This window comes from Argentina silus (assembly GCF_951799395.1).
Source record: "Argentina silus genome assembly, chromosome: 17".
NCBI classification, from domain to species: Eukaryota; Metazoa; Chordata; class Actinopteri; order Argentiniformes; family Argentinidae; genus Argentina; species Argentina silus.
Window position 1 is genome coordinate 690,690 of NC_139671.1, and position 17,424 is coordinate 708,113.

At 42.9% G+C, this 17,424-nt stretch overlaps 3 protein-coding genes across 4 annotated transcripts; 2 read left to right on the forward strand and 1 right to left on the reverse strand.

The window, feature by feature from the left end:
• LOC310817972 (trace amine-associated receptor 13c-like) lies at positions 1 to 1,032 on the forward strand (the record flags this gene model as incomplete). The annotated part of the gene is made up of 1 exon (XM_083688730.1): positions 1 to 1,032. The coding sequence occupies one exon, from the start codon at positions 1 to 3 to the stop codon at positions 1,030 to 1,032; it is 1,032 nt and encodes a 343-aa protein (XP_083544856.1).
• A 7,589-nt stretch (positions 1,033 to 8,621) lies between these two features.
• On the forward strand, positions 8,622 to 12,401 carry LOC310818343 (uncharacterized protein). 2 transcript variants are annotated; one of them, XM_083689263.1, is made up of 6 exons: positions 8,622 to 9,017; positions 9,531 to 9,547; positions 9,857 to 10,066; positions 10,515 to 10,717; positions 11,031 to 11,072; positions 11,611 to 12,401. In XM_083689263.1, exons 1-6 carry the CDS (start codon positions 8,971 to 8,973, stop codon positions 11,716 to 11,718), a joined length of 627 nt encoding a protein of 208 aa, XP_083545389.1. In that variant the 5' UTR covers positions 8,622 to 8,970; the 3' UTR covers positions 11,719 to 12,401. The 2 variants fall into 2 exon arrangements, with proteins under 2 accessions (XP_083545389.1, XP_083545388.1); XM_083689262.1 differs by having other exon boundaries at positions 8,626 to 9,017; positions 11,028 to 11,072.
• Positions 12,402 to 13,923: 1,522 nt separating this feature from the next.
• Positions 13,924 to 16,900, reverse strand: ccn2a (cellular communication network factor 2a). Its single transcript, XM_083689257.1, has 5 exons — positions 16,609 to 16,900; positions 16,067 to 16,283; positions 15,686 to 15,940; positions 15,264 to 15,475; positions 13,924 to 15,082 (listed from the first exon to the last, which is right to left on the reverse strand). The coding sequence occupies exons 1-5, from the start codon at positions 16,669 to 16,671 to the stop codon at positions 14,786 to 14,788; spliced, it is 1,044 nt and encodes a 347-aa protein (XP_083545383.1). The 5' UTR covers positions 16,672 to 16,900; the 3' UTR covers positions 13,924 to 14,785.
• Between the last annotated feature and the right edge of the window lie 524 nt (positions 16,901 to 17,424).

Here is a 17,424-nt window from a genome sequence, read left to right on the forward strand (position 1 = left end):
ATGGACGCCTCATCTCCTCAACATGCTGAACCAAAGCAGCTCTGCTACCCAGCATCCAACATCTCCTGCACCAAGCTGCAGTTCAGTGAAGGAGCCCAGGTGACGTTGTACCTGGTGTTTGTCTCAGGGATGCTGGTCACTATTATAGGGAACTGTGTGGTCATCATCTCAATAGCTCATCTAAAGCAGCTCCACACCCCCACCAACCTACTGATCATGTCCCTGGCTCTGGCAGACCTGCTGCTGGGCCTGGTGGTGATGCCCTTCAGCACCATCAGGGCTGTGGACGGCTGCTGGTACTTTGGAGATGCCTTCTGTTTGCTGCACTCTAGTTTTGACATGTTCCTGACATCTGTGTCTATCTTTCACCTGGTGTGTATAGCTGTAGATAGGTACGAGGCTGTGTGCAACCCACTTCATTATTCCACCAAGATTACGATGCCAGTAGCTTGGCTCATGGTTTCTGCCAGTTGGTCCATAGCTGCAGTGTACTCCTATGGCCTACTCTACTCAAAGGCAAATGCAAGAGGACTGGAGGAATACATTGTATCGATTTACTGTCTGGGAAGTTGTAATCTTCTGTTTAATTCACTGTGGGGAGCCCTAGACACACTAATAGGCTTTTTCTTACCATGCTCTATAATGGTGGGATTGTATGCTAGGATATTTCTGGTGGCAAAAGAGCAGGTAAAAAAGATTGAGCATGCCAGCCACTGTGTACATGGGAGGGGTAAAGGTGCCTCGTCTCAACGGTCAGAGAGAAAAGCAGCTAAAACACTCGCCATTGTGGTGGGTGTGTTCATCTTTTGTTGGATGCCTTACTTTGTTAATTCCATGATTGATCCTTACACAGGCTTTAGTACACCTGCTACCCTCTTTGAAGTGTTATTCTGGTTGAGTTACTTCAATTCTACTTTAAATCCAATTATCTATGCTCTGTTCTATCCTTGGTTCAGAAAATCTTTTCACCTTATTATCACTTTGAAAATATTCCATCAACATTCCTCAGATATAAATGTATTTGTACATTGATTTGATAACGTAAATTATCTAAATATGTTGTTAAGACATATCCAGATTCTATAAACCACGTGAGAAGATTTTTGATGCTGCATTCGGAATTGTATTGCTCTTCGGAATTATGAATCTAGGACATTTCTGACTACGCAACTATGTAGCTGTGAGAATTTAGAGCTATCTTAGAATTCTCCAAAAGGAAAAAAGGAGCCCTATGCAAAATCCAATGCTAAATATTGATACGAAGCTCAGTTTCCGAGGAGGAATTGAATGCACCATGATTTCATGTAAATTTCAGTTAAATGGCCAGTTTCATCTAGTCTTGCTGTTATCAGTACCTGCCGGGAGCTGACAATGTGTGCATTGCTAGTGCTGGATAAAATAGGAGGGATGTCAAATGTAAACAAATAATGTAACAGTTTTTTGTTTTTTTATCAAGTTTTACGACCCAGAGCGCACATCCTATTGGAGTATAACATGAGTAGGTCGTGGTGACCGACGCATAACCTCTTAAATCACATCCATTGAAAACTGAGCATTCGAGGGAGTAGCAAGGCTAGATTTTGTAGACTTTGAAGCGTACTGGAAAATGATGAGAAACCTAATTTTTCATATTTGTATGATGCTAATCTGATCTTGTGAAGCAAAAACTCAAAACAAAACACTGGAAATGATGTTCACTTCAGTTGGAGACTTGTAGAACCTGATTTGATTTATAGGGTTCCAACGGTCCTATAATATCCTCAAGTCACCACATTTCAAAGTAAGGCCTGAGTCCTGTAACCCCGGAACCCGACAGTACTTCCTGGAAAATAGGTCTACGAGAGAACTCAATTTTATCGTTGTGTAAAATTCTTTAGACCAGAGACTTCCAGAGCTCTAACCTTCAAATAGTGAGGACGTCAGATACTTTTAGTCAAGGGCCTGATCTAATCTGTATGAGAAGTTTAATATAGTATCTAACATGGAAATTTACTGGATTCATGTAAAATAATGAATATGAGTGATTTTGTCTTAAGCAATAGCACACCCAAGTGGACTGTAGGCTACTATGCATCCAGCAAGCACACAAATCAGGGTTTATACAGACATGAACAAGTCAAATTCACTCAGGACTTTTTCAAGCACTAATTGCAATTTTCAGGACCTCAAATGCACATATATTTAACTCTCTCCCCCAAAAGCATCACCATTTCTGTTCCAAACGTGTGCATTACCACTTTAAGAATGCATTGGGTGAAAAATGTGCTCCTTGGCATTAGCATTTAAAACTGATCAAAACGATGTTCTTGTTGGATTTAAAACCAAAGTAGTTCCCACAGATGGATGGTTACAGATTATGTACCAATGTTATAATTGTTGTTGAAGCAAGCACACATTACATCCATGCAGCGGTACTATTATCACACTCAAGATTTTAAATGTTAATTGCTGTCGTTGTAGCACATTATTTAAAAAGAAAGCAATCAAATATCACATTCATTGTGTCATGGAACGCTTTGAAAGCCATCAACTGTAACAGTCAACATTTGTGTTGTGCCCCTCAAAAATAACCGCACATTGTCCATCGTACACTACCACAGCGACAGTACCCGTCACCTGAGATGATATCACCTGAGATGATATCCCAGGATAATTAAATTGGAATTGGGGAACTTTTAAATCAGCTAGAATAATGTCAAGAACTTTACATGGACCAAATTGACAAAATGCCTGATTTTCAACATATTCCAGTACTTATGTTTCTGAGTAAATTCAAGTAATTTAAGCACCTTGTCTGAACCCTGACAAAATCACCATCTGTGGGATTCATACAGTTGGTATGGAAATGGCTTGAGAAATATTATGAATAATAATAAAAAAGCAATCATAAAAATAGGAAATACAAGCAGCAGAGAGCTTGGTGTAGCGCAGTTGTATTTCCCACCAATAAAAGATAATCTACTCATGTTATTTGTGTCTTGTTTTATTCTTGTCTTGTACATAATCTATCAAATACTAAAGCATTGTGTCTAGCAGCAGGACAGCTGGTAGCATTGTGTCTAGCAGCAGGACAGCTGGTAGCATTGTGTCTAGCAGCAGGACAGCTGGTAGCATTGTGTCTAGCAGCAGGACAGCTGGTAGCATTGTGTCTAGCAGCAGGACAGCTGGTAGTACTTTGGGAACAGTTTGTTTGAATGAAGTGAAAAATAATAACTTCCAAATCTATTTCTGATACAATGACAAGTAGAAAGTTGTAAAACATCTAATGCAGACAAAGTCTTCAGAGGGAGATTCTTTCATAACATTATTTGGTTTGGAGTGCAACATATGACTACTCAGTCTCTAAGGAACACCCCCACCAAGCAAAATATGTAACTAAAAACGGTCTAGGCTAAAATCACAGCCAAAGTCAGACCAGAATTAAAAAATAATAATATAAGCGGGTGAACTTGTGCGCTGTATGAAATTATACAACGATTTGATCAGAACATTGTATATTACACAACAATAAAAACATGTCCCTCCATAAAAGTCCCTCCATAATGTTTGCCCCAAAGCGAACTGCAGCTTGTGGAACACAAATGATTTGCAGTAGAGTGGAAGGAGGGAAAGTAGCAGATCAGCTCATGAAGAACGGAGAGATGCCGAGGGGATCCCCTGTATCTTTGGTGATGTACATGAATACCTTTTAGGATTGAAGGCTCTAGATTGTAGGAAATGGCTGTTACAGGTGTTTAAAAAATAAAAAGGTGCTCCAGCTTCCAGAGAGCACCTCTTCAACTTAACCAATCAACTCAGCTAAAAGAGAAATATGAGCATTACATTTGCATATTACATTGATTATTTTGTATGTTTTTATATTTTTCAGAACAAAACACAATTCATGAATCCATTTATGCAATTAAAATACTGTTCTTTCAGTCCACACTTGTATTATTTCATTAGAGAAAGGATTTTAGATGTTACAATAGGCTTTTTTATACTTTAAACAAATAATTAAATAAAACCTTGGTTTCTGGGCACTGAGCATGAAGGTTACCATAGGTTCCAAATCTCATACCATGACATCTCATACCATGACATCTCATACCATGACATTGTCTCACGTCACATAGCACGACAACAAATCATGTTTTTCTGTTGCAAATTTCTTAGTTACATGACCTTACAACTAACAACAGACTTTGGTGGTTGAAGGTGCAGCCGTTATTTAGTTTTGAAATGTACACGAAAACTAGTACAGATTGTTCAGTAAGCCAGGCAGCTGAGCAACTCACAATTCCCAGGAAACAGAACCGGTGCTTTCTACACAGCTCTGCAAACTTAACAGTGCCTATACATTATTTTAAAAGTGTCTTCAAACAATAGTAACTAATGATGTATATTGAGTTGTCATGGTTTTTGTATCATCAGTAGCAATCCCATTGAAAGTAACGGACGGGCGCATTCATCTCACAAATTAGGATCTATTTTATCGCAGATGCGTTCTAATCTTCAGATCTCAAGATTGGTTTCACGCCCGACAAGATAGGTTGGTCAAGGCTCTGAGTGTCTCGTAGGAGTGACGGCCCCTGTCATAAGACAATGGTGACACCCCTACTCACAGATAAGTTAAGTATCACATTGGACAAGAGACAACTGGAAGAGTTGGTAACCAGCAACAGGACAAGCAATCTCACCTGTGATTGGGTCCGATTGTGGCTTTAAATGACGCGCCAGGTGCGTCTGTCAACATGTGACCTCGCCCACTCAGGGAGAGCAGGGCTAGAGCGAGAACAAGAGGAACGTCACATGGTTACACCCCGCCTCTCACTGCAGCGCTAGATACAACTTTGTAGAATACAGCAAATGAACGTTCTGTCACAGCTCACAGACTATGTTTCGGGAAGCCCAATCGATTCTGAGAAAAGGCATTTTATGAGATTATATAATATTTTAAGAGAGCCCAGAAAAGGTAAAATTGTGAACCCACTACCCAATATCAGTCTAGGAAATGCATATGCCATATCTCAGTATCGATTGCATTTCACTGAGATGGTATCAAATAACAATATGAAGCTTAAAACAAACTAAAATAAATAAATAAATCAAGTCTGTTTTTTCGAGGTAAAGAGCTAGATAGTAACCTTTTCAGGTGGAGGAATGCCCTCCTCAGGATAATCAAATCCTCTTTTCTTTCTTTATGTGACTTTTTAGGGGGAGTTCGGGAGTAGGTTGGGCCGTGGTCCACTTCTCCTTCTTTGGGCCTTTTAGACTGTCTGATGAAAAAGTACAATCGTTACAGTAGAAATATTCACATTAGTTAACCTTTGATGTTAACAAATTCACCTAAAAAACAGCAGTGAGTATGAGCAACCCAGGAAATGCTTTGGGATGCTCTGTTCGGGGGTGATTTCATTTTCATATTTCTCAGATTTTATCAAATAGTGAACTGTTTCTGAACTCTGTATGAACTTATCTTGACAATAGGCGTTTGATTCTGGTCAAATATATAAATAGCCAACAACAAAAACAGCCAACAATCTTGTGTCCATTATAATGGACGCCAGTCTGATTAAGCGCATGCGCTGGCCTCCACCTTTAACTAGGTGAATGATCTTCTTAAACTAGCTCACTAACCCTAACCCTCACTAACCCTAACCCTCACTAACCCTAACCCTCACTAACCCTCACTAACCCTCACTAGCCCTAACCCTCACTAACCCTAACCCTCACTAACCCTAACCCTCACTAACCCTCACTAGCCCTAACCCTCACTAACCCTAACCCTCACTAACCCTAACCCTCACTAACCCTCACTAACCCTCACTAACCCTAACCCTCACTAACCCTAACCCTCACTAACCCTAACCCTAACCCTCACCCTCACTAACCCTAACCCTCACCCTCACTAACCCTAACCCTAACTAACCCTCACTAACCCTCACTAGCCCTAACCCTCACTAACCCTCACTAACCCTAACCCTCACTAACCCTAACCCTCACTAACCCTAACCCTCACTAACCCTAACCCTCACTAACCCTAACCCTCACTAACCCTCACTAACCCTAACTAACCCTCACCCTCACTAACCCTCACTAACCCTAACCCTCACTAACCCTCACCCTCACTAACCCTCACTAGCCCTAACCCTCACTAACCCTAACCCTCACTAACCCTCACTAACCCTAACCCTCACTAACCCTAACCTTCACTAACCCTAACCCTCACTAACCCTCACTAACCCTAACCCTCACTAACCCTAACCCTCACTAACTCTAACCCTCACTAACCCTCACTAACCCTAACCCTCACTAACCCTAACCCTCACTAACCCTAACCTTCACTAACCCTAACCTTCACTAGCCCTAACCCTCACTAACCCTAACCCTCACTAACCCTAACCCTCACTAACTCTAACCCTCACTAACCCTAACCCTCACTAACCCTAACCCTCACTAACCCTAACCTTCACTAACCCTAACCTTCACTAGCCCTAACTAACCCTAACCCTCACTAGCCCTAACCCTCACTAACCCTAACTAACCCTAACCTTCACTAACCCTAACCCTCACTAACCCTAACCTTCACTAACCCTAACCTTCACTAACCCTCACTAACCCTAACCTTCACTAACCCTCACTAACCCTAACCTTCACTAACCCTAACCCTCACTAACCCTCACTAACCCTAACCCTCACTAACCCTAACCTTCACTAACCCTCACTAACCCTAACCTTCACTAACCCTCACTAACCCTAACCTTCACTAACCCTAACCTTCACTAACCCTCACTAACCCTCACTAACCCTAACCTTCACTAACCCTAACCCTCACTAACGAACGTTAACTGACGTTATCTGGTTAGCTAGCTACCTTAACGTTCGTGTAGCTAGCTCGACAGCTAACGTTAGCTAACGTTTGTTAGTGGGCTAGCTGCTTAGCTCACTCGGTTGGTGCAAGTTTCGACATTATAAACCAACAAATTGATGAAAATATTGGCGAACGTTTACGCTAGATAGATAGGTGACAACTTACTTGGCAGACATTGGTCCTAAACAGCGGCCAATCCTCCTCCGGTGTGTCCCCGCCGCCTCTCTGTCAGGTACATCTCCTCCTCGTCGTTCTGTGTTCATCCTGGATGCAGAAAGACTTTATAATGGACACTTTACCCCGTCCTCCAACCACGACACCAATACTAATGTCGGTTTGTTCCGTTATTGCGGACCTTAACATTTAACATCTTTCATTAAAGAGAGCAACTCAAACTGACCATCTGACTCCGCTAGCTCACCTGAACAGCGGTGGACCTGACTGACGGTTGAACAGCGGTGGACCTGACTGACGGTTGAACAGCGGTGGACCTGACTGACTGACTGACGGTTGAACAGCGGTGGACCTGACTGACTGACTGACTGACGGTTGAACAGCGGTGGACCTGACTGACTGACGGTTGAACAGCGGTGGACCTGACTGACGGTTGAACAGCGGTGGACCTGACTGACTGACGGTTGAACAGCGGTGGACCTGACTGACTGACTGACTGACGGTTGAACAGCGGTGGACCTGACTGACGGTTGAACAGCGGTGGACCTGACTGACTGACGGTTGAACAGCGGTGGACCTGACTGACGGTTGAACAGCGGTGGACCTGACTGACTGACGGTTGAACAGCGGTGGACCTGACTGACTGACTGACTGACGGTTGAACAGCGGTGGACCTGACTGACTGACGGTTGAACAGCGGTGGACCTGACTGACTGACGGTTGAACAGCGGTGGACCTGACTGACTGACTGACTGACGGTTGAACAGCGGTGGACCTGACTGACTGACTGACTGACGGTTGAACAGCGGTGGACCTGACTGACTGACGGTTGAACAGCGGTGGACCTGACTGACTGACTGACTGACGGTTGAACAGCGGTGGACCTGACTGACGGTTGAACAGCGGTGGACCTGACTGACGGTTGAACAGCGGTGGACCTGACTGACTGACTGACTGACGGTTGAACAGCGGTGGACCTGACTGACTGACGGTTGAACAGCGGTGGACCTGACTGACTGACTGACTGACTGACTGACGGTTGAACAGCGGTGGACCTGACTGACTGACTGACGGTTGAACTTCACCACCAACGGCTTTTATTTAAACCTGCACGCGGTCAACATTCAACATTCAACATTCAACATTTGTCACGTGCATACAAGTATACAGTGAAATGCAAAAGTGACAGTGCCACAGAGTAGTGCAACAATACAATAAGTTTTAAAATAGAATAAAATAGAAGTGTCATTGTCTCAAGCTCTGTCGAATTAAAAAATACCTTCGGCCGATTGCATAGAAGTGTTAAAGTTATAATGGACAAATGAATTAACACCCTGTACGGTGTTCACCCACTCTGCACTCTTGCAATAGGGATCCATAAATGTTAGTGAGCGATACACACAATTACTACATGAAATTAATAATGTGTTCAATCATAAATGCAATGATTTGGAGAAACATTGCAATGCCATACTAGTTCAAGGAGGAAGAACGCGATTGTACAATATTTACGGAATTGACCAGATTCCGAGGCTTGAGTCCAACACACCCCCCTGGATGTGTTCAGTTGTACAGCTTGTGCTTCGTGTCCCGTGGTTTGGTCTCTCCTGGGTAGAGAGCAAGTCAGGTACGGTGTTCGTCTGCAGTTGTGCAGAGCTGATTACATCATAAAATGCCTGTGATATCGGGCCTCATCTAAAAAAACAGTATTTGTCTATCATATTGAGCAATTAAATCGGTTGAAATTCCATGGCCATAGTCATTTGTGCATTTCGTGTCACCTTTAAACCGGTCATTCTTGTGGTGCTGCATGACACCTTCAACCCAGTAAACAATTCATAGTCTTGTCGCCGGTCTGGAAAAACACCACCCTTCTCTCATTAGGCTCGGCGTCCAGTTTCACTTTCTCTTATGCACAGCACTAACACGAACCGAGTCTCAGAATGGCAGGTACAGAAACGTCGACATCGTCAACAACCAACTCTGGAGGGTAAATCAGGATTTTTGTTGACATTTACATTACAATACATTACCGTAATGCACTGTTTAATACGCATGATGGATATATCGAGTAGCAACAAACTGCAACTTGTGCACTTCCGTGTTTGGATAGACCCATTTTAAAATAACGTTAGAATTATTCAACACGACTTAACCCAGTTGATGGTTGGTTTTGGGAAGTTTATAATTCTGATGTTGTTTTATTGGTGTGTTATGTTCTGGCGGTGTGTGAGCCACATACAGAGAGCTCCTCTGACCGCGGTCACATTCACCTTCAAGTAGAACACGTGGTCAGTTGAAGGAAATACAGTAATAGAAATATAGTAAAATACGTTATTATGATACGATTACATGACATGATTATATGATTTGCAATGTATTATGGTGTATAAAGTATCATTATATTATACACAGAGACTGCACAGTGCATACTGGTTGATATGTGCCAAGCAATAAGCTGTAAACACCTTTTCTGTTCATTTCCCCCCCATCTATTATACAGACCCATGGAGAACAGAGGTACGTTTTTAAGCAAGAAAACATAGCAGGCAGCCTACTTAACTGTGATTGATCCCACACAAACCTTTCTGTTTCAAATACGTTGGTTAGAGTGACATAGAAAGTGCATACAACATATTTTGGGCTATAACTTGGGTGAACTCAATGCTGTTTATGTCGGTGAATGTAGAGCTTCCCACCAAGCTGTACTGCAAACTAATCACATCAGCCTTGGTTGTGTGGCAATGACATGATCTTGTATCACAGTGAACTTAGCTGAGGAGTTTGACCCCTGACCCCTGACCGCCATTCTCTGATGTTTCTCCACAGACAGTTCCTCAGTGGAGCCTCAGATGAGGAGGTTCTTCTCTGTGGTGACGGGGAATACCCTGGGGTCTCGTGAGGACTTCATACACCGTCTCACTACAGGAGGCTTAACCCAGGTGATGTCACTAGGAGCCTCTGATGTCATAATGGCACTCTGTCCCATCGTCTCTCGTGCTGGGACTGACATTGAAGCAGCAGAGAAAGAGATTCCAGGTATTCCCCTCATCAGCAAAAGGATCTTGATTTGAAATATGTCTACAACAGGGGAGGCTGGTGGAGGCAGAAATCTAGGGGCCGGGCTCATTTGTAATGCATGGAACGGAATGAGGAATGGTATCAAACACATTTATGCATTGCAATGAGCCTGTCCTCCGATTTCAACGTCCACCAGCCTCGCCTGGTCTACCCTGGTCTACAACTACCAGGAATGAAATATTACCAATTGTCTGAATATTATCTGCACTTAAAATTAGACATCATGGCAACAGTTATTAATGCGTATTTAGTAAAAAATGACTATGTCTTGTTTTATGTATTGTGTTTCCCAAACTCTTTTTACAATTTTTTAAAAACAGTATCTGTCTATCATATTCAGCAATTAAATGTGTTGAAATTCCTTGGCCACAGGCCACATTTATGCATTTCGTGTCTCCTTTAACAGTTGGTAAACCTGTCATACTGGCAGTGCTGCACCACACCTTCAACCCTGACTCCACTGTACCTGACTGCAGCAGACTAGTGACCAGAGGTGATGTGATACTCACAGTGGACTGTCTGTTCCATGAGAGCCAGGGACTACTGAAGTGTCCTCGCAATGATGAAGCAGTTAAAGAGATTTTTAAGAAGCTTAACGTACATCCTAAGGTATTGTGTCAAATGATCAGTGATATATGCAATTCTGTTGATGATACACTGCAGTGGAGCCTGGTGGAGGTAGAAATCGGAGGAAGGACTCCTTGTAATGCATGCAATGGAATGAGGAATGGTATTGCATGGAATGGAATGGAATGAGAAATGGTATTTCATACCATTACTCATTCCATTCCATGCATTACAATGAGTCAATCCTCTGATTTCTACCTCCACCAGCCTCCACTGATGCACTGTGAGAATACCAAACTCAGACAATTTACTGTGGGTGCAAATTATAATAATATCTCTGTTGTTTGTGTAGCAGGTTAGCGGTGACAACAGGTTGAAACATCTGGGTCTGGTGTTGGTATGTCAATTAATTACAAATCACAATACTCTGTTCATTAGTCTATATCAACTGTTCATTAGTCTATATCAACTAATATTAAGCAGTCAAAGAGTCTTTGAAGAAGTAAAGTACAGAGGTTTTGTATACTTTGGTCATCATTGAATACAATTTTAATAACTTTATTTATACAGCACTTTTCCAGCAGGCCAAAGCACTTCACACAAAATAAAGTATGGCTGATTCAGCATGAGAACTAGTTGCCCTGATCCTCTCCCTTGTCACTGGCTGAGACTCCTCAGAACATTGGTTCTGGCTATAACAATTTGACAAAATATTACAAATTACAAAACTGACAAACAATAATACTGTATCAACTCATTTTCATATGTGGAATTATGAACAAATAGACTAAGAAATGTGTATTATAATACACAGTGTATGTATTTGATTTCAAACTAGTATGCAGAGGATTTAAGCCATTACTGGACAAACAAAAGTCAGGTGTGACTTACTAAGAATTCTTGAAGCTTATCTTTCACTTTTCTATTCTTTCCAGGGGGCCGTATCACTATTTATTATCTTCCATCAGAGAAAGCGTATCTGGAATTGGACGTGCCTAATACAAAAGACCTACTTCCCCCGGCTGTTTCCAAGAAGGAAATGATGAATAAGATTGTGCTTGTAAAAGTCCGTTTGAGTGGTTTTAGAATTCAAATTAACTGGTTGTCCTTTGATTTCATACACTGCCAAAACGTATCTGTCACAAAATCATGCTACTGTCTTTCTTGCAACATGGAAAGTGTCTGATCTAAATGAGACTTGAGCGACTTTACACTCTAGGAAACGGACAATGTCAGTTATCATATGGGTATAATAATAATATAATAATAATAATATTCCCGCTGGGACCAAATATACTGAAAAATGTATGCACTCACTGTAATGTAAGTCGCTTTGGATAAAAGCGTCAGCTAAATTGCATATATTATATTACATGGGTATAAGATAAGATAAGCTTTTATTGTCTGTTTACACATACATTTAATTTACGTTATTAAAAACAGTTTGTGTCAGGACAAATAAAAACACAATCAACAAGAGACCTACATAAATCCAACATTCAATACAATGATGTATGGTTTGTATAAAGTGCTATTGTGTACAGTACAATGATATGATGTGCATGTGGTAATTGTAGTGTGCCTGGTGACTAGGATATTACGTGACGACTTCATGGCCCCGTGGCTTAATTACTTTTGAGGACTACTGATTTATCATAACGTGATGCTGTGAGTGTCTTGCACCCTAATAAAAAATCTTGTTCTGATTTGAGTTGGAGGAATTCCATATCTTTGTTTGTGGAGTCTTTTTTTGAATTTCATGAAAGTGCATACATCATTGCAATGAAAGTAATAAAACGACTGATGGTTCTGGTTGGTTTTTGCCAAATGTGGCATCATTAATCTGTGCTTTATAATTCATTTCCGGGCCCAAAATCTCATCTTTCGACTGAATTAAACTATTTAAATGTAGAGTTTGACTCCAGGCATCCAACTGCTGTTCCACAAGGCCACAAGGCGTCATACTTGCACCACCACCAAAAATGTATGTACCAATTACAGATTGCCCCTTTAACTTGTTATTTCAATGTGTACTTTACTTTTAAATACCACTAGATGGAGACAACACCTTCGGTTATTAATTTATTTTCTCCTATTTCAGTCCATATTAATAAATTGTACCCAAAAATTAGTTCAAGATGAGGTACAGACTATAGCACATTTTCACTACATAGCTACATCCATTATCGTGAATGGGAATTTATTTCAGCTGATTAAAGGATATATGAATAAATTAATAGCACATTATGGTATCAATTACTTATCAAAGAGGTGTCCAAATGTCACCATTTACAGAGCTTGCACCTTGACTGATGCTATGTGAACTTTGCTCCAGTGCAAGTGATGATGAAACGTGACAGTCAATGTTGTTGAAGATATGGCTGATTGTATAGAACCTGAATGCCATTAATAAAACTATTACACTATTATTCATGACAGAGGGTCATAATGATAATATTTGTATTTGATTTGCACACTTATTTTTTTCTAATTCAGTTAAGATTTTTATGGATAATTTGCAAGAGGTATGTTGTTGTTGTTTTCAATATGTTTGTTGAGAGTATCATAAGGACTACGGTTGGTATGGTTTCCTCCTGGAAAACAACCAGACTGGTAGTCATAGTGACAGAAAGAGGCTTGTTATTGTCAACATACTTTGGTATAAGGAAAGTTGTGCTTTCAGATCCTCATCCTACTGCCTTTCTCTTGACTTCTCTTTCCCGCAGACGGTGCCAACGTTGGTTTCCCCTGTCTGCAGTCTGCTGTGTGTGTGTAAACACAGACATCTCAGAGTCAGAGGACACACAGGAGTGTCTGCTGGTTTGGTAGCACATAGTCAGACATACTGTTCACCTAACTGGAGAGCGGGAGGTCTGACAAAGCACACACTCCAATAAGCATGACTTCAGGTTGAAGGTAGTGTTGTTGAACAGACTGCTATTGTTGATCTGAGGGTGATGGCAGATGTTGTACACATTTTGTCATCTATACAATTCTTCACTTTCTAGATTGGAAAGACATGAAATGGACACTTCTTTCCTTTTTGATCACATGGCTCTATCCCTAATCCCCACTATCCGCTTCAAGACAAAAAGTGATGGACTGTATAGGTGATGAAATGTGTGCTATGATGACATCAAACTGCTGTGGAAACACTGGTGGTTGGTGATGTGAATGCTTTGTATGTCATTGGGCTGTTGGAGGGCAACGTGTATAACAAACCCACAAAGAAAGGGGAAAAGACATCACGTTTATATAAAAAATATAATTTTATTTCAAACTAAAAAAGTGAAAACATGTAACTTTTTGGTCACACTTCTCAATAAAATAGTACACACAACCGTCACAGGAACAGTCAATCCAGCAAATAAGCTATCAATAAACATATTGAAGCACAAAAATATAGACAAACGCTTTTTAGCTTTAAATTAACTTAAACATCTGTACAACAAATATGTACAATATTTACAGCTTTAATAGTATAAAAAAGGAATGAAGCTACTAATCATCCAGTCTGGTTCCTTCCTTGCAACCTAAATTAGTTGGTCAAAGTCAAACATCTCTTTTCTCAGTGCTGTGGCAAACCCTTAAAGCATGCACACTACGCTCCTTGTCCTGGAGGATGAGTTGAAACTCTGACCTGTCGGTTGCCCTGTAACAGTTAGACACTGTCCACAGTCACTTAGACACAAGGCCACATTCAGCTCGCACTCTGGTGGGTCCCTACTGGGGACTTGGTGGTACTGCGGGTGCTACGACCCAGTGAGAAGACACACCCACCACAGTTTAGGGGAGGGGAACTGGCGTTTGCCAACAGAGTAGTACTATAGTGCAGTATTCTTTTGGGGGCTGAAGAACAGCCTCGTGTCTTTCGTCCTTCTTTAGGGCAAGTGGCCCTAGACATCCATCCAATACACTCATACATGTATATTGAATAGGTGTATATATATACGTTTCTGTCCTTGTACAAAATGTAAAAAGTAAAAATGAGAAAAATAACAAAACAAAAAATACAAAACAAATATTGTGCTGCGAGATGAGATGGATATCTGTTGGATTCAAGTTAAGAGCCATTGTTTGTTGTTTCTTCGTTCATCTGATGGGGGGTTTTTACGCCATGTCACCCAGCATCTTCTTGTAGTACATGGACTCGAAGATGTCGTTCTCGCCAGGGCAGTTGTAGTGACACGCGCAGGTCTTGATGAACATCATCTGCTTCTTCATGACCTGTCCATCGGGACACTTGAACTCCATGGGCAGGGTGGTGGTTCTGTGGGGGGTACAGCAGCGCCCGTCCGTGCATACGCCACAGAACTTGGGTCGGTAGGACTTGGTGGTGGTGCAGCCGGAGATCTCGAACTTCATTGGCTTGGAAACTCTTGGGGTGCGGATGCACTTTTTCCCTTTCTGTGGAGGCAAGCAAAGCAAAACACATAAGGAGCCATTCTTTGAGGAAGGGTATCTTTGGTTATGTGTGTGTGTGTGGGGGGGGGGGGGGGCTAGAGGTCAGAGTTCAGGGGTTGGGTGAGGCTAGTTTGGGTTATGTGTAGGGAGGCTAGGGGTCAGGGGTCAAGGTTGAAGTGCTTACCCTGATGCTCTGCTCCATGTGGGACTCGCAGGGTCGGACCATGCAGAGGCGAGACTGTTTCTCCAGGCGGCACTCGCGGTTGTCATTGGTGACGCGTGTGGAGATTCCCAGGCCGCATGTCTTGGAGCAGGCGCTCCACTCGGTGGTCTGGACCAGACAGTTGTCCCTCATGAGGGAGGGGTCAGGCCCGTATGTCTCCTCCTCTCTGTAAGCTGTAAGGAAGGCGAAGAACGAGGTCAGTCTCTTTATCTGTTTATCTGTTTATCTGTACTGTCTACTGCCGGTCTCTCTATCTGTCGTGTCTACTACCTCTACTGTCTATGGTCTCTACTACAAGTATCTCTCCTGTATATCTCTCTTCTGTCAGGATGCCTATCTGTGCTGTCAGTATCTGAGTACAGGTGTCCAGGTGTGAGACTCACCTGCGAGGGCGGAGCCAACAAAGGTCGTCTGTCGCTGGGGCTGGTCGCACACCCACTCCTCACAGCACTTCCCAGGCACCTTGACGCGGCGAGGCATGGGGCAGTCTGGGCTGGGCAGACGGATGTCCATGCTGCACAGGGGCACGCAGCCTACGGCCCCATCCATGCACGTGCACTGGTATTTGCAGCTGCTCTGGAAGGACTCTCCGCTTCTGTACACCATCCCACCAAACACACAGGTGGCGCCATCTTTAGCTGTGGAGGGGAAGGACAGAGGAGAATGTCAGGTCAGGTCAGGTGTCATTCTAGAGATGGGGGGGGGGGGCTAGGGTAACTAACTACAGCTCTCTTTAGAGACCTGGATGTGAGAGTGTGACTCACCTGTGCAGACTCCAATCCGACGGTTAGTAGGGGATCCAAAGTCACAGAAGAGACCTCTGTGTGGGTCACACACGTCCCTCTCTGTGCACAGTTCTCCCATTTGCTTGGCACACACACGGCAGCAGCCGCAGGCATCGGGAACCAGGCTGACACCTGGGGGGCACTGGGGGGGCTCCGCAGGGCAGATACACTGGCCACTGCACTCCTGGGCCTCAGCCTATGGACCACACAGAACAGACAGGACGACCGGTTAGATACAGTTAACAGTTAAGAGTCACAGCTAACAGTTAAGAGTTACAGTTAACAGTTACAGTTAACAGTTAAGAGTCACAGTTAAGGGTTTAGAGGGCTCAGTAGAGGTAGGGAACCCTTTGTTCATGCTCACAACAGAGTCTACAGTCTTAAGCATACATGAACATGTCACTTGTATGTAACATGTACAGTATATCTATTTACACATGCATTTCAACCGCTGTAGCGTGGACAGTTACATAGCTCATGGACACAGCATTAAACCATCATTCAATGTGTCTTTGGCTTACCAAGTAGGAGAAAATGAGGCAGAGGAAAGATATCACTCTCAGGTTGTTCATTCCAGCAGACATTTTGCTTTTCTTCGTTTCTAAAAAATAAGTCTTCCTCAAAAAACGTCTTCCTTAGTCTCTTTTTCGTTCGAGTCTTTTCGAAGTAGTCTGATCGAGTCGATCTCGTTGTAAAAGTTTCTTTTCTAGTCTTCCTCCGTGAGTGTGGTCGGTTGGTTGTTGTCTTGGTCCAAGCTAGAGTTTAGCTTCAGTAGTGGAGCTGTGCTGCTCCTGTTGCTCTCAGGGAAGAGGAGGAGAAGTGTTCTGTGTCTGAAGCTGGGAGCTCTCCCTGCTTTTATACACACAGCCTTGCTGTGACGTGCCAGAGGCTGAATGGACTCAGTCCTGGACAAACATGAACATTCTTGGCATTCTTTCCAAGTTTCCTGCACCCCCCCCCTCTCTCTCTAGACTCGCCCCCCAACCCCCACCCCCCCCCTCTCTCTAGACTCGCCCCCCAACCCCCACCCCCCCTTCCACCACCCCCACCCCCCTCCCCCCCTCCACCCCTGACTCTCGCATTCCTCCTGTCTGAAACCAAACTTCTGTCACATAGCAAAATAAAAGTGCAGTCTTGGCACAATCTGGCTACTTTCCTTTTATTTATTGTGTAACAGGGTCAGGGTTAGAGAAATGGATGGTTGTTATGTTGCTTTTATTTCTTGTGTAACAGGGTCAGGGTTAGAGAAATGGATGGTTGTTATGTTGCTCTCCCCTCTCTGAGATCATCACACAAGGATTCTTCTCTTGTGACTTCATTAGCTTTAAATATCCCTT

Excerpts from the sequence above, each read along its gene's own strand:
- LOC310818343 (XM_083689262.1), top strand. The coding sequence starts at position 8,971 with ATGGCAGGTACAGAAACGTCGACATCGTCAACAACCAACTCTGGAGG. Across the intron at positions 10,067-10,514 it reads AGCAGAGAAAGAGATTCCAG|TTGGTAAACCTGTCATACTG; the intron begins GTATTCCCCTCA and ends CTCCTTTAACAG. Across the intron at positions 11,073-11,610 it reads AACATCTGGGTCTGGTGTTG|GGGGCCGTATCACTATTTAT; the intron begins GTATGTCAATTA and ends TATTCTTTCCAG.
- ccn2a (XM_083689257.1), bottom strand. The coding sequence starts at position 16,671 with ATGTCTGCTGGAATGAACAACCTGAGAGTGATATCTTTCCTCTGCCTC. Across the intron at positions 16,284-16,608 it reads GCCTCATTTTCTCCTACTTG|GCTGAGGCCCAGGAGTGCAG; the intron begins GTAAGCCAAAGA and ends TGTGGTCCATAG. Across the intron at positions 15,941-16,066 it reads TCGGATTGGAGTCTGCACAG|CTAAAGATGGCGCCACCTGT; the intron begins GTGAGTCACACT and ends TCCCCTCCACAG.